At 35.8% G+C, this 22344-nt stretch overlaps 1 protein-coding gene across 7 annotated transcripts in view; it reads right to left on the minus strand.

Moving 5' to 3' along the window:
• Positions 1-22344, minus strand: part of EPS15 (epidermal growth factor receptor pathway substrate 15) — a 54075-nt gene that overhangs the window by 26495 nt on the left and 5236 nt on the right. For 4 of the 7 annotated variants that reach the window (XM_067301231.1, XM_067301228.1, XM_067301235.1 and 1 more), the window contains exons 2-12: positions 19041-19082; positions 13753-13842; positions 13545-13592; positions 12422-12517; positions 11941-12006; positions 11317-11442; positions 10818-10877; positions 8900-9100; positions 7154-7299; positions 6102-6261; positions 2367-2452 (exon numbers count right to left, since the gene is read on the minus strand). In XM_067301231.1, coding sequence (XP_067157332.1) covers positions 2367-2452; positions 6102-6261; positions 7154-7299; positions 8900-9100; positions 10818-10877; positions 11317-11442; positions 11941-12006; positions 12422-12517; positions 13545-13592; positions 13753-13842; positions 19041-19082 — 1121 coding nt within the window. The remainder of the gene's footprint in view (positions 1-2366; positions 2453-6101; positions 6262-7153; positions 7300-8899; positions 9101-10817; positions 10878-11316; positions 11443-11940; positions 12007-12421; positions 12518-13544; positions 13593-13752; positions 13843-19040; positions 19083-22344) is intronic. The other 3 variants (XM_067301232.1, XM_067301229.1, XM_067301230.1) reach the window with 3 other exon arrangements.

Below are 22344 nucleotides of genomic sequence, written 5' to 3' on the forward strand. Positions count from 1 at the left end.
TGGGGAACAAAAAGAGGTTTTATGGCCCAAACGGAATATTAAGAACATCTGGTCTAGCCTCCTACAATACTGATCAAAAAAAGCTTCACAGATAGCTTTCTAAAAATATACTGCAACTGAAACAGCACTGCTTTTAAAGGCTTCTAAATTCTGACAGGCTCAAAATGAGGTGGATTCTACAGCATCCCTAGGCAAGTCACTGGGGAATCGTCCTCACTAGTAAGTGTTCTGCATTTTATTCCTCATTTGATTCTCAAGCTTCATCTTCCTGATACTAGTTTTTTTTACTGAATTAGATTCAAAAACTATTGGCTATCAGATATATTTCCATCCTGTAAACTGGTGAGCTTTTCGCTCAGTCTCTTGGAGCCATGTTTTCCAGACACTATCATTCTTTTGATTATCTTATTTGCTCCTCTGCTATTTCAGGTTGGGTGGGGATTTTGTTTGTTTGTTTTTAAAATGTGCACTTCAAAAATAGATCCAATATTCTATTACTGGGCCTCATAAATGCAGCTCTCATGGATACATCTCAGTGGAGTCATGGACTGGCATTATTACATATTCATTAAAAAAGCTGAACAATATATTTGTTTAACGATGAACAAAAATAAGTTAAGTTTCAATTACCTTTTTGTAAGAGAACTATTAAGACTGGAAGCATGCAGTTCTACTTAAAAATATGGATTTCCCAAAGATAAAAAAAAAACAAATTTGCTGTCATTCCTGTTGCCTGACATTGCCACCTGCGCTTAGGAAATGCACAGAACAGTAATATTTGCTTTGCTATCAAAATAACCCTTCCGCAGCAGCTAAAGGATTTCCAAGCCAATCAAAATTTTAATTTTCTTCCAAAAAAAGTAAAAGCTTTTTTTTACTGGAGCCACAATTCATTTTATTACATTGACAGATTGTCAGTCATTCTCAGTGGAACAGCACAAATCTCTTTTGCCATTATACTTCAGTTTGAAATACAGGCTTAAGCCTTTGATTATTAATCTAGTCCTATTCTGGGCCTCTAAATCATATCAAAGCGAGTTTCCCTTTTCTAAAATTAAAAACATAGTAATATTTGCCCCTACCATATCTTCAAAGCATACTGCAAACAATCTAACATTGTCCAAGTGTGTCTTAAATAACTATCCAAATATATGTGCCAATAAAGAAGTGGAAGCAATGACTATCCAAATGCCATGGTTCCTTCATACCTCACAGTGGGAAAGAAAAAAAATCACCCCACTAAAATATAACTGACTAGCTTGCATGTTAGGCTGCAAGCACACCCGGTAAAAAACAGTTTCATGTAAAAATTCATGTTAGTGAATGATCTATTTTCCTCTAAGATACAGACAGAAAATTAACACAGGTCTTTGTAAATCAAATTTCAACTTAATAAATGTATGAGTCCAGAACTAGCACTAAAACAATTTAAACAAGAACAGAGGAAACCAGAGCAGGGTGAAGTGAAGAGACAGTGGGAGTAATAGAGAGAATAAGCAGTCATTGAAGTTAAAAACATCTATGTATTTAGGAAACAGATTGTGCTTTGACAGCTTGCCAAATTAAATCATTCCTACAAGTGACATGAATAAGACAGACAAATTTCATCATGGCAAAGCATCCTCAATGTAAAATAGTAGAATTAACTGACTGTTCTCGATAGAAGAGTCTACAGTAGATTTATGATAGTACCAAAATCACTGAAGAAATATATCTGCAAGGACTGTACAACATTTATGAACTTAATTTTTTTAGTCATCTTCTTAACTACCTTAAAAATCGTTATTGGAACATCTCAAATTAAAAAGTATTCTTCCCAGTGCAACCATTTATTTCACCAAGTAGAAGAGGAGCATGACCATCTTCTTTACCACTATCAAAATCCTAGCAGAGGTCCATACCCAAACTGCCATCTTCCCACTCTCTACCCTGTATACTTCTTGATCCTTCCTGTCTCACTTCCCTGCCTCCACTGGAAAAAAGTCTTTAGGAGTCCAGAAATAAAAGGTCACTAGCACCAATTTGTATCATGGGTCCAACATCCTAAAGATCTGCTCTGTTCCTGTCTGTCAGAGATGAACAAGGTAGAGGATTCAATCCTGTGATGCTAGGACACGCAGCTCTCACATGCCCAGAAGGCATGACAGAGACCTTTCACAGTCTTGCTGCTATTAAATGCACTCATCTGAGCGAACAAAGAGCAGAAGTGTTAAACAGTGCAATACTAGAGTCATTTTACAGACATACTCACCATTGGTACTAGCAAAGCAGACTGTATTACATTCAGGATTTTTCTTATGTGTCGAACTGTTTTTAGAACAACATCAAGGAATAACTGAATCTAAGACAATTCCTCCTTTACCTACCTCTGCAGGTCTACTATTTCATTGTTTAACGTATCAAGTTCTTTAATTGCAGAAAAGTCTGCTACAGAACTCAGTCCTTGAGTGCTCTGAAAAATACAAAAATAAATAATATTAGTTTATAGTTTATGCTGTCCAACAACTATCTTCACTTTACAAGAGGACAGCTTGTGCCATCACAAAAATAACAACTGCTTGTAACATTAAATTTAGAATCTTGAACCTTTAAAAGCAGTCCAGATGCTAGATTAACAGAACACATCACACATCCAATGCATCCAGTAACTCAAACCGAGTTTACATCTCCTGTAAACTCTGGATGACATCTTCCACAAAAGCACAAGACCACCTGATCATACCAAAAAAATAAAAATAATTAAAAAAAAAGTCTAGTTTTACAATATGAGATTTGTTTCAGTTATTGTTTAGCTGGCTTCCTAGCACTCATTTAAAAGTGACAAAAAAGCTCTTCACCTTGGTGATCCTCATGTTGCAGAGGACCAACATGTGATTTGTGATGCTTTTCAGTCATATCAAGCTAGTTCAACAATAACCACCAGAGTACTGACTGAAACTTTGATGATGCAGACTAAGTCATAGATAGGTTTGACCCATGAGTTCCCATTTCCTTACTTTCTTTACAATAAAAAAAAACATTAATACAAATTATTTCAAAGAAAAATTGAACATAAATGATGCAGACCAAATACTGAAGACACAAATTAGCAAACACTAGTTATTCGAGTGTGCCTTATTCCAACACGAACATATTTAGGAAGCCATACTCACTCTACCTACCTTCTATAAATAGATCATTTCCTTCAAGCCTTGAATAAAATTATCCAGGGCAAATACAGAGTTCAGAGGACATGTACATATACGTATTATTAATTTCAAAAAGCATGTAGGTTCTCAAAAGTAACACAAATAGGAAAAAAAAAGAATCCTTAAATTCTGAAGTTTCTTTGGAAATAAACCCAGATATTATTTGTTATGTGTTTATTCAAGCTTACGCTTAGAGGAGGAGGAAAAATAAAGCAAGAGACCTAAAACAGTAAATCTGAACACACTGTGACAGAGAATATTATTCAGCAGAACTATAGATTATACGTGCATATTTTACTAGAGAAAAGGGAACAAACTGAGAATCAAAAATATACAGCCATTCTTAAACTGGTTAATGTACAGTTTCTCAAATTGGCAAAACAGAAGGTTATATACAAAGTTCAGTCTTATCCTAAAAAAACTACTCAGGAGTTTAGTCAAGTTGCTCATGGTGTTCTAATGAGGAAAAATCCTTCCCTTTCCTATGACGGGGACAGAAGGAAAACATGGAAGTACAAATTCCTTCTGGGTTTTCATCTCTCATCCATTAAAGAAATTCTGTACATTAAATCTAGCATAAAACCTTAAAAAATGTAATTCAATCTCATTTTCAAGTTTTCAGGAAAACTGAAGCAGGGAAAATAGAAAAGCAAGCTTTTTTAGCTCCAATATACAAGGCAATAAGTTAAAGACAAGTTAGAACTATTCATTGACATTTAACAAACTGCAACACATATGCAAACAATGCTTTAGAGTTTTTAGCTCAAAACAGGAACAAGATTCAATCAAGACAGAATGAAGGAGGAAGCCAGGTTTCCACTCAGATGTTAAAATTCCTTCAGAACTTGCATGCAAGCTCCTTTTAAGTCTTAAGACTGGTAACACAAGTGCAAATTTGGCAACTACGAACAGGACTGATCTGGTAAAGAAACAGCAACAAATACTAGACTGCTGCTGTTTCCCATTTAGGAGATTTGCATTCAAGTTTCAAAATTGAAGTAAAAGTTACACTAGTATTGTAACGAAATTCTGTAAGGAAACCAAGTATTAGATAATAGCAATATACATGGATATACATTCTGAACATCTGCCAAGAAAGATTGCCAGATAATTTTCCCTACCCTAAAAACATAATCCATTACAATTATATTTACTGATATTTCTGCTACTATGTTTATATCTGTCAAGTCAGAAGAGGAAGCCTAATAGTTTTTACTCTTTAAGCCACACCACTTAAAAAGAATTATATCTCTCTACTGCTCTTATTCTTTGATTCAATCCTTGAGCAACAACCTTGGGCAAGGAAGTTCTTTCAAATCAACAAACAAGACAGTATCTCTTTTGAAAAAGCTCAAAATGAGCTGTACCTTCAGCTCAATCTAGTAAAATGAATTCATGGTAAGGATTTACAGAGCTAACTAAAAGACATCTCTTACCTTCTTTCAAAATATTCTTACTCTTATCTTGTATGTTAGTAATGCAAAATCACTGCAAAATTCAACTGATGTCTTTAAGAGTTCTATGAAAACAATATACACACAGAATAGCAGTAAACAATGCTGATCTCATCTAAGGTGCTTTGATCACTACATTTTCTGCAATATAATCAGTAAAAACAAGGATATTAGTCCTAATTATAACTGTCAACTGTCACTTTGGGTGCATACTCTGTTACGACTTCCCCAGCAGTTTCAATACAATAAGATAAAACATTTTCTCTTTTAAGTTTAAGCAGCACATACTATCAACACAACAGCCACAGAGATTCACCCCACAAAGCATTTTCCACACAGGAGTAAACTAAACATACACTGCGTCAGTCAGGATTGTTCCAGATGAACAGCACTGGAAACCAGCAATACTTTGAGATAGCAACACACTGTGACACTTCAGAGAAGTGCTGTGCTATTTCAATGATTATTTAAGCGTCTTAGAAGGATGCTCATTATTAAACCAACAGACAGTAAATATTAGAAAAGCAAAGATTCTCTAACCTTGAGAAAGCAGAGTTAACAAACTGACAGAATAATAAAGATGAAAAGCAGAGTGGTGCAGAATGGAAAAAACAGTCCAAACTAGAAAAGAGACATAGAAAGGAAAGCAAACATACAAAAAAAGATTAGTAGAGTTGCAAATAAAGCAATTACTTTTTAAAAACAGAATGTAAAAAGAAATTAGATACCAATTACAGAAACTCAAAAGTAGTGCCAAATTTTGAGTTTCTCTTTTTTTTTTCAGGTGAAAATTTTTCATTCTGTTTAAGAAAGTTGTAGAATTAGGTCAATGTTTTGCACAACCAAGAAAAGGTAATCCACATCAGACTTTACGATGTGTAAGGCAAGTAAGAATTTGCTGTGACCTCTATTATTCTGATAACTACAACTTCGACAGCTGAGATATATCATAATCCAGCAGTAGACTATATGACAAGGCTATGAAGCATTTAAACTGTTTTTGAACTATAAAAATAGTTGGACCATTTGCTTTTGAAACTTTAAATATCTGATTCCAACTTTAAGTAGTTTATATTATTTTGAGACTTCTTCAAAAAGAAATGTAAAAAAGGTAACTGTAAAGACGTTAGAAGAACATTAAACTTGTGCATGTTATTTCAGATGCAAACTAAAATTTCTTTAGACAGGCAGGAAGAGGATTATTCTTTCAAAATAGAAAATCATGCTTTCTCAACATAAGATCTCTCCGCTTGGTTGGCAGGTGCAATAAATGGCAACTTCATTTTGGAACATGAATGGAGCGGTGTTTTGTCCCTTCTTTGTAATTAAGGCTTGTTTTCCTTCTGGTATTATGTAAGATTTAAGGTATGCCAGTACTTGATCTGTTTCTTACGTAGCCTTTGAAATTAACCTTTTCTTACATTTGAGATCTGTATCAAAATGCCAAACCCATCCTTACCTTCTGTAAACTGACACCCCTGTCGGAAGGTGGAATCATCTCTGGAGTCAGAGCCTGAGGTGGGTCGATGCCCTTTGTTAACTTCTGATTAATCAAATAGAAAGCCAAGGCAAACTGCTCCTTTGAAAGCTTTCCGCAGTCTTTTGTGTCACAGAGAGCCCTGTACAGACATGAAACAAATCAAATCCTAATTTCTGCAAGTAGAACCCTGCTTGCTGTACTTGCTGTCATTCAAAACTGAAAATTGCTGGTGTATATCACCTCACTTAAAAAACGCGGAGGAGTTGGGCTTGGTAATAAATAGGAAACAGTACTTAAACATACACAATCATTTTCTCTTTGAATGCTAAGATATACAGTTCCGTTACAGTGGGTTCTGGATCTGCTGAAAGGCAGAATTAGGCCTGTGAGTCACTAGCAATACCTGAGTATCTGTAACTGAAGTTCTTGCTAATGAAGGAACCTCTTACAGCCAACACAAACTTCTCTAATTTTCCTAAATTAGACATTATATTAAGCATATCTTGAAAAACAGAATTTTTTCCTAAGAAAGGGGCCTACATTAGCTTATCCTGTAGAGGCATAAAAAATAAACAAAAAAAAGCAGTGGGCATCACTACTGGCAGTAGTGAAAGACACAAACAAGCTGCAGAACTACACAGGCCTCAAGTCTTGCACGATAAAAGTTTTGTACCGATAATTCTCACCACCAGGGTATGGATAGCTTATCAGGGCTCAGATGCAGAGCAACACTGTAACGCCCTAAATAGGAAGGTTTAGCTGAAGTACAGTATTTGTAACTACTTCTGTTCAGGCTCCTCCTCTGCTCCAGCTAGGAGATGGTAACGCATAGAATGAACCTGTTTTTCCCCCCCATTTCAGTCCAAAAGTAGAAGCAAATAAGTTACCACTACTCATACAGAGCGTACCTTATTGCATAAACAAAACCTTCGTTTTCCAGAAGTATCAGCACAGCACTTTTCATGGAGAGTGCTGAGAATGAGCGAGAACCATCCCATTGTCTAAACAGCTGTCACTGAAAAAAACCCTACCAGATATGGGCGAGCAGAGCAGAAGGCAGTCCCGTCTTCAAGAAGAGTTCTCTGGCTTCCACACCGGACACAAAGCCATCCATGTCTTTGTCAGTTTTCACAAAGATCTCATCATACTTCATTTTGTCTGCAGGCAATACAACCCACTGTGGGGGATGGAAAGGGGGAAAAAAACAACCCATAATATTAAGATAAAGGCAGGTCTGTTTTCAGATTAGTTACTTTCAGGAGTTATATAATTCAAAGACTACAACACAGATTTAAAAGGTGATATAGGTGCCTAGCTCATGAATCAGTTTTAGCTTCCAAAAGAGAGATGTACAGAGATCTGCAAGCAACTCCAAAAATAAAAGCAAAATATTTACATCAGTAAAGCACTCAGGTTGGTGGGTATTGCTTTGCCTCCTTGTCTACGCATCAAGTATTCCCTGGAGCCCAGACCTTCTCCCAACATGTGGTTGTGCCCCATCACTGTACTGAGTCACACTCCTCCTGCTTACTGTCCAACTCCTTCAATTTTATTCCTCTTTATATGTCCGAAGAGCTTTAACTGGGGGAACTGAAGAACTGGCCAAGCCCAGACAGATAATAGTTGGGACATTCTTAATCATAGGTTTGAATGCTCCCATCAAGGTAAGACTGGAATTTTTGCAACATCTCTTACTGCAGCAGTTTTTTTTCAAACCCTAGGCTACTATAAAACAAAGACGCATTTTTTCAGTGCAAATGGCTTCAACTGCTGCACACGTACCTGTTAATTTCCATGTACAAGGACAGTTACGGCATGAATCCCAGATGGCGCTGTACAAAAAGCCTACCCCGAGACACTTGCTCACGATGGCGCTACTTCGTAATAAATACGCTAACAAGACTTCGGTCAGTCAAGTAAACTGACAGATGAAAACCTTGATGCCTCCAGACTTAAGAGGTACCAAACTTTTATTGACTACTCAAATACGGCTGCCCAAACATCCAAGCAGGTTCTTAGGCCTGAAAGTATTGCAATTCTTACCTTAATACCTCTTCTCAAATTTTTCTTTTTTTGGAAAGAACCAGTAAATGTTCCTAAATTCTGGATTCTAAAATGACCAGGATTAAACAAGGTGGGTTTTTTTTTTTTGATCAAGTTTCCTAATAACCACATTTGTGACAAACTCCAGACCTTATATATTTAAGTGGCTATGCCAGATCTTTTTCCTCCTTTCCTCATTGCTTGCATTCACCTATTCCGTTTTTATTAATGTCTTTTTCAAACTCTGCATGCATACATATATAAGTGTACATACATACCTACCACAGATACTAATTTGCTGGAAGAACCTGTCTGTATTCAAGTCAGTCTTCAGCCAGAACAATTATATGCTCTCCAGACGCGTACCTGAACTATGTTTTTGAACTGTTTTCTTAACATTCTGACCTTTGGGTCCAGTTTGATGCTTTGAAATAATTTATTGTTAAAGTATCTTCAAAGTCTTTACCAGGTAAGATTTTTTTTTAATCCAAATGTTTATATCTGAAGGCATCCAAAAAATGTAAAACAAGATAAATTTGTATTAGCCTTTCTCCTAACTTGGTCTTCCCACGAACCTTCTCAATTTTATCAACAAATCAATAGGGCAAGGAGGAGGAAATTAAAAAAAAAAACAAAACCAAAAAACACTGTACCAAGACTCTTCAGACAGGCAGACTCCAAAGCACAGCATTAAGAACAGAAATCTTTTAACCCCAAACCACTTCAGAATCTACCTGTGTTAATGGTGTTTTGGCAGCTAAAACACCTACAGGTGGCAAGGATTGATGAGATTCTTTAGTAGACACTGAAGATGGAATTAATGGCATTGCTCCTGGAACACTAACGGGTTTTCTCTTGGATGGTGGCACCAAAGCTGCAGGCAGGGACATTGGCACTGGTTCCTTCTCCAAAGCACAGTACACCAAGAACATGGCCTGAACATGAAAACAAGGTGTGTGGGTGTATGTATATATAGAGAGAAATTAAAAATACATATAAAAAAATTAGTTAACATTACTTTGTAGCATCTTTTCATTAAGTTTCCTCTTTATAAGCCCTCTCAGCTGAATTCTATCTTACTGATTTCTGACTTAATGCTTTTCACTACCACTTACCCTTTTAGGTTCAATGCTTAGCAAATGAAGTTAAGTACCTTTATAACTTTAAACTGATTCTACTAATCATAACCAAACTTGTAACCACCACTTGTGAGAGTTTAGGAGAGAACACTTCAAGCACTTGATTTTTATATATTCACGGTTCTTCCAGGAGACACTATGCTTAGTGACTATTCTTTTGCTGTCATTTTGTATTTTGAGAATTTTATGACTGCTGTTCAAGACACAGAACTGCACTTAAAGAAATTTAATTTTATAACATTTTATAGACTGCCAATTTAATTTACCTGCAACATTTGGCTACAGCATCATATCAATTCCCTGATCTCAAAGCTAAAAAATCTGAACAATTACAGCATAAATAGTAACAACTTGATAGCTAAGTACTCTGCAGTTTGGTTACCACAAGATACAGGAAATAAAGTTTAATAACAGTTAACCACTAAGGACTTAAAGGAAATGATTTCAGAAGAACCTGAAGCATATAAGTGCCTGAAGATGACCAGAACAATCGTGACAACAGTAACATTTACAACTGTTACCCTTTCTCAAAAATATGTATAGAACAGCAGAAATAAAAAGAAATCTGTCTCTCACTAACATATTTACATTAATAAAAAACAAAGCAAGGTTTTAAAGGTTGTCCACAATGTCAATTCTTGGCAATTAAACAGGTATTTTTAATTTTTTTTTTTTTTTTTTTATAATCTTGACTCTGAAAGGATGAGCAATAGTTTAGTTTGTAGAAAACTGAATTAAAGGCCAGCTTTCAACACACAATTAAACTCCATTTGAGGACAGAATGGTTGCATTACTTTTTCAAGATACTTTCACTGCAGAATACATTTAAGGTATTGTGTTACCCTACCTGAACCTTTAAACTAAGGTTAGACATTTCTCTAAAATGAAACCTTCTCTGCCAGATGGACTGCATAACTGCTTGTTCTCCACTTCACTTACATACAAAAACAACTGAAGTTTTTGAGAAAAAGTTAATGTGTGGTTACTATCACATTCAAAGGTTATAGAGCCTTCAAAAGCAAGAGCCTTCCACTCTTTCCTCACTCACTATCTCTTGGGGGTTAAACAACCTTATTTAGTGCTTCCTACATTATTTCATCAGGTCTGTCATTAACAGTGTTCAAATTCTGACTTGCTGTGAACTTCTGAAGAATTTATACATACTTAAAACCCTCAAAGATATCTTGAGGCATCAAGTGCACAAACATTAAAGGTTAAGCTAAGACTTGTTATTCAGTGAAAACACTCAGTCTCATGTGGCACAGCAGATCACAGGTCTACATTTTTAATGGTTCATTTGGCCCACAAAGAAAGTTATTGCAGTGTAATGTGAGACAATAACTGAATAAACGGACAGGAACATTAACTAGTTTAAAGCTTGATTCAGATCTCTGAATAAAGGCGATAAATGAAACCACACAAACTGTCAAAAAATTAACACACAACGCACCCATTTTAAGCCCTTGCCATTAGGCTTTCAAAATTCCAAAACGTGGCAGTACAAGGTACTTACAACTGCAAACTCATCTCGATCCAACATTCCATCACGGTCAATATCGCTTAATTCCCACACCTAACAATAAAAAACAGAATACTGGAATGCTTGCCTAAACTTAGTGATTCCCTATTTAAAGTTTCATTAAAAACACAAGTGAGAACGACCTCCCTGCATTATATCCCAAGCTATCAATCTAACAGCACTAGTTTTCAGTCAGCAACATACATTCATATAAACTGCGTAACAGAAGCGAGCGAGCAAGGAGCGAGCGAGCATTAATGGCACCCTGTCCTAAAGCAAGTCTTAAAGTGTACACAAAACAGATGCATTATAGTGAGAGTGATTATCAAAATAACAAAGAATATTTTTATAGTTGAACAATTGCATGAAAGTGTGCTGCCACTCAATATTTAGTAGTTAGGTTTATTATTACAGATCTTAAATTTGAATAGATATCGAGTTTAGTGCAGTTTCGATTTTGTGAATTAGCAATTCAGTAAAAAGACATTCTTACTCGTCCTAAGATATCCACTGGTAGTTTTGAGTTAAGGAGTACAGGTTTCACCTTATCACCTGACAACAGTCCATTCACAGGATTTAGGCTATCAAAAATAGCATCATACTTGGCCTTGTCTTCCAGCTGCAGGAGCAGAAGAAACAAATACTACTTATGGAAATGCCTAGTCACACTCACAACCTAAAAAGCAGTATTTATTTCAAGAGTGTTAACTTAAAAAAATTTTTACAGTGGGAGAAACACACCTTGCAGTCCTTGATACAGAGAATTTCTTATTTTTAAGTATTTTAAGTCAGAAACTCATCCAAATTCCATTGAGATTTAGTCTTCAATTATTTTAATAGGCTTCAGATGATTATTCCCAATAAAACAAGTTTCTCACAGTGAAGAGATTTCACAAGTGACAAGTGTTTTTAAATCAGATTAGAAGATTACTAGCCAAATTACAGATTTGACATGAATGGTAATTCATCATTAAAGATGGTCATTAACTTTATATACAGGAAATCCTGATGAACTATAGCTACCAATATTACTATACTTTCTTCAAAAAGATTTGAGTTATTTCAAACCACATAATAACTCTAGCTAATAGCCTGATCTTTACACATCACAGTTTACCTTAACAGCCCATGGTACATCAGCTGCTGCTGCTCCACTGAGTAGCAAAGGACTACTAGTATCAGTCTAATGAAAAACAGAACACAAAAACACACATGAAAAGGAAAATGGTTCTGACCTTGTAAAACCACTCCCCTGTTTGAGGGGGCACTACTTCTCAAAGCTAGAACTGCATTTTAATCACTTGTGCCCTAATTAAGGATACCAAAATTTAGAATAAGAAATTTAAAATGCTTATTCCATTAAAGATAGACTGTGTAGTGTTTATATTAGTGATAATTTTACACAATTTGACACTTAAATCTCCACTAGAACATGCAGTACCTTACTCTTATTCCACACCGCCCTTTTTTCCCCCTCCTCTACAACATCACTTTCAGAAATATTTGATGTTTATTTAAAACAACTCTTCCAAATGTTCATTTAAAAGCAGTTGTTATTAATAAGTTGATATTTCCCATTAAAAAAAAAGAAATCTTACAAATCTTGGCGGAGGAACAGGCAAGTTAAGACTGCTCAGGGAAACATCCAATCCATTCTGTGCACATGCTACAAGCCGTAAAGCCACAAAAAATTCCTACAGGAAAAAAGAAATTTTAAAGGATTATTATATGAAAAATACTCAGATTTCAAAATCTGACTTCTCTGGTACTCTCTACATACATAAAAGGTTGCAAATGGTTTCAAAAGGGGTCACAAAGTGAGAGAAAGCAGCGGTCAGAAACTGCTCAATTCCTCCAGTGAGGCAAAGTTTGCAATTACCATCTTGAGTGCTCAGTAGCTTCCTGGCTAGCGTAATTAGCTTTAATTTTTCAGCACTCAGTTCTTTCAGGGCAGAGCAGTGAACATTTAAAGTAGCAATTACGTATGCTTATCTTGGAGGAACTGAGCTGATCCCAAAGGCAGTGGTTGATAAAATGAGAGGGAAGACAGGTACGGCATAGAGGGCATCAGGCAAAAGAGGTTTGAAAAAATTTATTAGACGCTACAGCTCCTCCTTTTTCTACCATGGAATGAAGCCGCTCTCTGTGGGCCACTATTTAAATAATCATGCTTCAAGCCACCAAATGGCAAAAATCACATTACAGCTTTTCAGCAGATCATACTATATACACAACACTAATACGCAAGTCTGACTGACGTATGGCTCATACCTACAACTAAGGAAGAGTAACTCGAAACAAAACGTACTGATGTGAAATCCACCAAAATTAGATAAATAGGAATTCCCAAGAGAAAACGGTTTTACTAAAATTTATACTTCTGCAATAAGTTTCCTCCAAGATAACAGAAAGTTACCTTCGTAGTAATATAGTATACAGTACATTAGTCTTTAAATTAATTATCAGTATATTATATTGCACAGCTACATAGAGGCTCATTTTAAAGACCTGAAGAAAAACAGTTCAGGTGGCTGAAGGCTGTGTAATTTACTGTCATTTTCAATTAAATGGGAAATACTTGTTCTAATAAAAAGAATTCAGAAGATACCAGTTACAAGAATTGCCTTCCCGAACCAGAGTTTTTAACTTTTGTCTTATTTCAAGGTTTGCTAATAGTTGGAGTAATTGAAAGGCTCTCATTCATCATATAAACAACCTTACCTGTTTGTTCAGGATACCTTTGCCATCAGTATCAGCTAAGTCCCAAATCTAAAACATAAAAACAGAAGACACAAAGATGTTCTACAACACTGAGAGGAAGCTGGCAAGGGAAGATTATATATTCTGTAGGACCACTTTAATTTACATAGCATACTAACTGAAGCAAGAAAGAGGATAATTAAATAAAAGTCCTTAAGTCAGTAAATACCTTTCCAAGTACCAAATCTGTCAATCCAGACTTTTTCAAGAAAACAGCTGCATCGGAAGCTAACACTCTTCCAGTGTTAGCAGAATCAACCTGGGGGGAGAACAAAAAACCTGCATCACAAGTTAGGACTTGAATTGATGCAATTTCTTCATGCATGCTCTCAAAAAGCTATCAGAAAAGAATGCTCAAGCTAATGTAGGAACTTTGTGAATAATCTTCAGACTTTTTTAAAAAAGACAATCCCCTTTCATTAAAAACATAGTTTTACATTAGAAGTCACATTTTTTAACTAGATACTTCAAATTTATTTACTATTAATATGACAGGCCTTGGAAGTTGACATCCTAATTTAACACTGCCAAAGTTTTTAAGATATAAAATCTACTATAATATCTAAGCATCTCTCACACCCTCATGTTTTACAGCATTCCAGCAAAATCACCACCATTAAGTCATGATAAACAATAAATACCACAAACTATTACCACCAATTATTACTATTACTGCCATCTGTCAGTAGACAACTAAGACAAAGGGAGAATAAGAAATTTGCCAAGACCACCCAATTTGGGGCAGAAGCAAGGAAATTAACTCAGATCTCCCGAGTTGAAAGCTAGCAACCTCAACACAGGCTTCCTCTCACAAATCATGTTAAATGAAGATTTAGATTAATTCCACTTAAAAAGTGAGGAAAAACACTAATACACAGGCAAGCAAATCAGATGTCTGCTGCTGCAACTTTACAACCTTTGATTATGCCTGGATTTCAAGTTCTTCAGTTTCAAGTACAGACAAAAGCCTGAGACCTTCTCAAGTTATACAGTAGAGAGAGGAACTTGTTCATGTTAGGTCACCATCTGAACTTCTCTAATTAGTCCTTTGAAATTACAGATTTTCTCTTTGATGCCTACAAAACATTTGACTTGTAGGGACAGAGAAATCCCAGAGTTTGATTACATCTAATTGTCCAGCTTAGAATGCTCTGAATGCTCAGTTATGCTCTGAAAAAGAAGGCTCTATTTGAAGATATCCTTTACCACCCCACTTTAGAAAGTAAGCATTTCCCTCCTCTAAAGAGAAGCTCATTTACACACTGAAGAAGTTAGTGACAATTTTGGCAGAATACCAAACCACCAGCACGCATTTCTCTGGATCTAAAGAGAGGTCATTAAAAGAGATCACTATTCAAGTTTCTGAAAGGAAACAGTACCGCAACTATACCTTCAAATGGAAAGAACAGAGCAGTAAAGCTCGTGTCACATACATGAGAACAAGGAAAAATAGAGGAAAAGTTGTGCATTCTTTAAGATTCTAAAGCAAAAAAAGATACATAGAAAGGGGTTGTACATTTAGCATTATTAATTTATACTTAGAGCTAGCCCTGTGAGGACTGTGGGAATGTTTCCAACTAATAAATCATGGACAGGTAGCACAGAAAAAGAGTAGACTAAGAAGGGCATCTTCAGTCAGACTGTCCAAGTTTACTACACCAGAGAGATAGTTACACAGGCCCTAAAGATCTAGAGATCAAATTACGTCTTGCATTTTGTAGATGAAAATTATATAATATTATCTTCAAAAACAATGTCTTTAAGTCTCTGATGGACTGAGATGCCCTGAAACTCTGAAGAATTTGAGACATGACAAACATTGAAGAACAGAAAGGAGGCAAAGGTCACTTACTTTCCCCATTTCCTGGAGAGAAAGAGAGATAGAGAACCAAAATTGAAATTGTACAAATAAATGAATACGCACGGAAAAGTGAAGTACATGCACAGAAAGAATAACTTGATACTAGCATTAGATCTTCTCACTATTTCTTTTCCTTCTCCTCTCTCCACTTTTGAAGTTTGAGCACTTGCTGAACATTGAGTCACAGCTGTCCCCAGAATAGCCTGAGAATGACTAGTGAGAACTGGTGCTTCAGTTAGAACAACAAGGATTGGGAGTATACAGAAAAAAAACTTGCCTATGCTTGAAAGCATCACCTACAGCCTCAAAGTTTTGTTTAAGCAAAGACTATATTCAATATTTTGTGTAGAACAGAAGACCAACCTTCCAAGTTCAAAGGCGCAGCACATGAGGTGCTCAAAGCAGAGAGCTCCCAAAGATGTGTTTATAAACTAGTTAATGAAAGACTATATAAGAGGTCCTTGATAATTCATCATTTGAAAAACATGCTACAGCAAATGAAGGTTGTCAGTGGATATTTCTGCTTCTAAAAGCAGACAAAAAACCTCCAAAAACAATTCAGAAAACATCATTTAATATAAAAGTGAAAAATCTTATTTTCAACATAAGCAATATAACTTTAATTAGGAGAGATTGGTTCCTGCAATTTAGGATTCCCTGGTCACAGCAATAAAACTACATACCTGCAGTCTTGTAATTAGCCTGTTGCTCAGATTTTTAAATATCTAATTCAGCCTGCATGGAAGAACTGTTTGTATTCTAGGGAAGAAGTCATCAAGACACTGCAGCAAGTGCCCTTTTCAGTTGGGGCAGTCTACCTTTCACATGAGCCTAATAATCTTAGCATCCACTCAGAAAACTTCGAGCCTAGGATTTTCCACTCTTCCAGGAAAGTCACAGAGCAACACAGTATTGGCTGTGTTTATCTTTAATTTCTTCACCTTCAACCCAGAGAAAGGTGACTTTGAGGGATTTAAGCAGGCTTCTTATTTGACCTGATATGCACAGTTTCTTTCTGTGCAACTAATTCTCTGAGTTTTAATTACTATTTTTTAAAGGGCTGATTTCAATTTCTTTACAAACTACTGAGTCTTGAATGCTGGGATGAGTGTACTGACTATGCATTGAAATAGTTAAATGTAAGCCAGCTTTCTGCACTATCACACTGAGAAGATTGCTGGTATTTGTCAGCGATATGTCAGTTTGGTAGAGCTTTTTCTTTGATCAGCAAATAAGCAGTTTTCCTACCTGTATCAGCAGACAACCCTGCTGTTGCAAGGTGTCTTTTGTAGGATGAGAAATGATTGTTTAAAATAGTATGCCTGATGTCATTAGGTCACAAGGTAACAGTGAGTAGTACTTCAGCTCAGAGTTTGTCAAGAATTCAGCAGCAGCGTATACATACTGCTTACATGATTAAGTAGTTACCAACTACTTTATCATGTATGTAAGCTTATCCTGTAACCTCACCTTATTTTGACAGCAAGTCTAAAGGTCAAAACACAGAAAAACCTTTTACTTAAAAGAAAAAAATCCTGATTAAAAGGTTAAGATTTTAATTGCATTCTAAGTAATTAATTTTCTCAGTTAAAAAAAAAAACAAAACTCTATATCCATCTCACAACACATCATGCAAGATGAATTACTTTAAGTTGGTGATACAACTGAAAGAGAACTAAGCATCAGAGCTATTTCAGGTGATAAATTTTTTCTCAATTTGCATGGAATGCTCTTAAGTGATTCTGATATGAAAGACTAAAGACATGTTCTACCAGCACCAGAAGACAGGAAGTGGGGAATGTCTTTGTAGCATTTCTGTTCTAAAAACTGGTGCCTTCTTATATAAGGGAGGGAAGGAAAAAGTTATCTAGTGCAACTAAAAGCCTTTAGACACAATACCTTCTGAAGTTTACTCTTTAGGACAAATGCTTGCAGAAAGAAGTCTGACTGAGCCAAGTGAGAAAAGTAACCCTGTGGAAATCAGGTCCACCAGCACAACTTAACCAACAGTAACATCAGGTTTGAGGAATCTCCTTTCTTGGAGGGAATGACAGGCTGCTATACAACAAATAGTACTCTAATTACACTAGGCTAAATATATTCCCACGAATGCAAGATATTAAGTGACTTAGGAACCAGCATCATACTTATGCTCAAATTTAATCTCTGTATCCAACTTTTTGCTTCAGACTTCAATGGTTAAGCAATTGCAATCAGAAGAAAAAAATGGATAGGCGCGTGGGATGATTATGCAAGTCAGTGAGAGAGAGTCAATAGTATTAAGCTAAGAAGTCTAATGTGCAGAAAATGAGTCCCTTGTCTTTTCTCATGACCTTGTAATAATCATCATAATATGGGAGTTTCCTAAGGCCTTTAACTCAATTCCTGGAGATAGACACATACTGGGCTTGTTCTTCACATTGGGTCAGAGAAAGAAAACTATTTTGTGAGGGTGACAACCGTCTCCTATATTCTTCAAGCTGGTTTCTGGATCCACCCTAATTTTGATCAAAGTAAATTCTTTCTTCTTGTTCAGGAACTTCAAAATGACTCTTCTGTAGCGGAGAAAAACCCTTCTTAAAGTAGAAGGGAAAGCTCAAACTTTCCAGCTCATACATTTTATCCCCCATTTTTTGCATTTTATGAAGGGACTAATACCCTAAGCACAGTCCAAAAATAGTGCTGGCAGACATCACTGTCTTCTCTCTTCCCAGCAGGTAAAGCTACATTACAATATTGACACCCAGAAGTTCCTAAATAAAAAGGTCATATACAGTACATCCCATCTTACAACACACAGACAGAAGCTTTAACAGCTGCACAAAGGAGAAAAAAAGCCTTCCTATATGGTTTTCTATAGAGCTTCATAAGTTATTCAACAGTTTTTTTTATTAAAAAAATTTTTTTTAAGTTGTTTTATACAATCAATCATTTAGATTTAAGTTTCCTTAAAGATGTTTTTGTATATATGTCTTTGTATAATGGATATTATGCACATGATATGAAATACTGATATAATACAACAGTTGAAATATCTTTGCTGCATCTAAATGTAAAAGACAGGTGATGTATACAAATACTAAAATCAAAAGATTTATATCTGTTGGTCAAGCTGCAAGAACTATGTGCATTTTTTTTCAGTGGCCTTCCATCCAAATTTCACTCCTTACAGCAGTCTGTCAGAACCTCTGAGGATACTCTAAGAGATGTAGGTCCTAGATAACACTAACTGGACTGTAAAAACAATTCAGCTTCATTTATAAAAAGGAAAAAAAGAACATGACAGCACAGTAGGTAGCAAAAATTTACTTCATCCCAAGAGCCAAGTCTGTTACACTTGCAAAGCAATGCATGTGATATAATGGATGGTAATTCCCTAGCAAGTTAAATAAGTCATCTTATAACCAATCCTAAATGTATACTAATATAACTCTGACCCAAGTGTCAGCTACTATAAAAATATATTTTAAAGCAGAGTGGTCTTCTCTGAACTTCCATAGTTTGCACGCTGCTGGCCATACTAAAGACTGTAGCAAAAGAATATTCTGTTTTTATTCAGGTAAAAATGTTTGTTTCTTCAAGTAAAACATACATACCTGTCGATAGAATTTCTCATACACAGGATTTGCACTCGATAGCTATATAAAAAAAGAGAGAGAGATACAATTAACCTTATAATGCATATTTCAACTCTCTTCTCCCTGGATAACTAAAGCTAGAAAGCACTTCTTGCCAGTCTGCAAAGAAGCATTAGTATAATTCTTAAAATCCATAATTGGTATTTATCCTATAAGATGATGAGGACTAAGACAGGTCTTTATACTGCAACCTTTAGAAGATTCTAACTTCTTGTTTGAAGTTACTGATACTAACCACTATCAAATTACTCTTCGACAGGTCACCAGGTTAGACAGTATGAAACAAGAATTCTTAAACAAGATCAACAAAAAGCAAAAGAGAAGAAATAAAACCTGATATGATATGGACTATGAAGTGCTCACTAATGAATACAAAAAAATATAATTTGATTTCATTATCCATCTCACCATTCTTTAGATTTTAGTGTGATCTGCAACTGGTCTGTGGAGTTTTCAGTTATCCAAAACAACTACTGGATTCACAATTAAGTCCACAGCAATGACGCCAAATTAAAATAGCAATATTTTATCTCAAGTTCTTTCAATTCAAATCCTTGCTATCGGAGATCACAACTTTTGTACAATTCTGTATAATTTTTCTGTCTTAAACCCACTGCCTTCTGTTGGACATTCAGTGCTCACCTACACTTAGATAAAGAAGGATAATACAGCTTCTTACAAGAATGCCCTTTATTTTTTCCCTCTACCATTCTACCCACACAGATTTTCTGAAACCATGAAAAACCTAGTATCTTGGCCTACACCAGCTATCCTTGTCAGAGAGATTCCCAAGAAATGGATTGTTAGGGTTCCTTCTCTTTCTCCTGCTGTAAGAACTATTTTCATAAAGTGCATAGTCCCTAAAACAAAGATTGGGTACATTTATGTAGAAGTTAACTCTAGAATTACTGGAGTGTGTTGCCTTGCAAACCCAACTGGGACAGCTGAGCACAATGCAAATTAACCATACAGATTTTTTTTTTTTTTAAAACCATTTGAGTACAAACTGAAAATAGCATTATCCTGGTGAAGAGGAATATGATCTTACAACCTTCAGTGACAGAAATGGAGCTTTGTAGAAAATGAATACAAACACGGTAGCTTTTTCTGCTTTAAAATTTAGGAGTTTGCATGGAAAATTGGAAACTGGCAATATTCTAGGTTTTGTCATCAATTGTACAGTTGTAGAAAAGACTTTACTATAGTATGTATAAATGGTCATGATTCAAATAAAAACCACACATATTTTCCTATAGTAAAAGCTAACAAAGTTGCCCTTTTGGCCAAACTATTAGCTAACGGACACTTGAAAAAGTCTACACATATTAAGAGGGGAAGTCAGACAGTATAATTCAGTGCTTTAATGAGATCCTGTTCAACTACAGAAAGGGTGCTGTCTTCTTTACCTGACTAGACCATCCTATCAGACAAATTACAAAAAAGAGCTAGAGATAACAAGGGTTTTTCATTCCATTACTGACATCTGGTAGCTGCCCCAGAGATGCTCAGTTTCTTCTAATAGCCACATAACTTTGCTGATTCTCTAGTTTGTCTTTTTTATTAAGACCTCTTGCACAGACAGACAATAAAAACTACAAATACCAGGACATCATCACCTGTATTCACTGGAATACCTCCAATTACATAGTTTAACTTTGCTCTGACTTTGCCCTAGTAACCAAAGCCTTTTATTATTTTAGCCACCATCAACTAAGTAATCATTTAAACATCTCCTCAAATAGGCTGAAGAAATACATTCAAGTTTTGACAGACCTCCGACCAACTGCCATAACTAACACTTACCAATATCAAAACTCTATTAATCACTTTCTAGCATGCTGGAAAGCATGCTATATTTTCTGAACTAAACCTCAAATGCTGTACTTACCAATTCAGCTACACTTTAATAGCAATGCAGAGGTTCTCCCTTTACTAAAGGCTCAAATATTTTACTTAAGTTTATTAATTCATTATAAAGTAACAACAGTATAGACACAATCAAATCAAAGCTATATACAAAATACTGGAACACAGCTGGCCTGCGCATACTCTAGAAGTATCAACTCTCATACATAATCCCTTTTGCCCAATATCACCCTTTGTTCAGCCAAACGTTTCATTATTACAGCCAGACCTATCATTGTCACTCCTGGACAGGAAACACTTGAAGTCCTGCAATGAAAACACTAAGTGCAAAACAATCTTTTCATTCAGTGCTTAGAGTACAAGCTAATAATTCTTATTTATTTTGTTATCGTTTCCAATATTCATTTTAACATCAGTATCACTGCAATAATTGGAATTTCCTGCAACGCCAGATAGAATAATAGTAATAAAAAACAAATATTTCTCAGACTCTTTTACTAGTAACAGATTAGTTTTTCCTGCAAAATATACCCCACAATAAAATAACAGATATAGTCAAGGATATTCTTGCTGTTCTGAGAGAAGAAAAATTACTGTTTAACATCTTCCAAAGTGCTGCTATAGAATTTACCCGGCAAAATTCCTTTTTGGTTTATTACAGTTGCAGAGAGAAAACTGAACTTGTTTTCAGTGCAAAAAGGAGGAAGGGAGGAAAGGCCAGATTCCACTCACATGAAAATAGAAATACGTTATTATGTATGATTCCACCTAAAAATTTTTTCACTTCACAAGAGTATTGTGTGTTTTAGTAATTACAATCTGCATTACAAACCTGTGAACTTCAGAATACTAACTTATGAAATGAAAACCACCTTCAGGGACACCTGTCTTTTTCATCTTCTGGTGTCAACCAAGACTCTATATCCTCATGTGTTTGTCCCTCTGTCAGACTCACATTTAGGTGTAATAAGATACTACTGCCAGCCTGATCACCCCATCCATCCACAAGCTTCCTCCAGACAAAAAGCTAAGGGGGACAGGGGGAGGGGAGAGGGGAGGAGGGAGAGAAGCACTATCCATAGAGAAAAACAAAAATAAGCCATTCCTTCATCCCAAGCAGGACAGAACACCTCTTTCTCCCTTCCCATCTTGACTGAAAACCAAAATATTGTATTGTATCATGATACAAAGCTCTAAGATTCATTTTGGAGTTTCCAGACTAAACTGCGTATTCCTGTAGTAAGCATTCTTACAGTAGTCCTCCTGTCACTCTGTCCTGCAACCCCAAAGGACCCAGTATGGCAAAGAACTGTTCCTCTAAAGCACAGCAAGAGTACAGCACAGCTCTATTGCCAAGAAGCTGAAAAGAGAAGGGATGGAAGAATAAAGTAATTAC

Source organism: Apteryx mantelli, chromosome 8, assembly GCF_036417845.1.
Source record: "Apteryx mantelli isolate bAptMan1 chromosome 8, bAptMan1.hap1, whole genome shotgun sequence".
Taxonomy (NCBI): Eukaryota; Metazoa; Chordata; class Aves; order Apterygiformes; family Apterygidae; genus Apteryx; species Apteryx mantelli.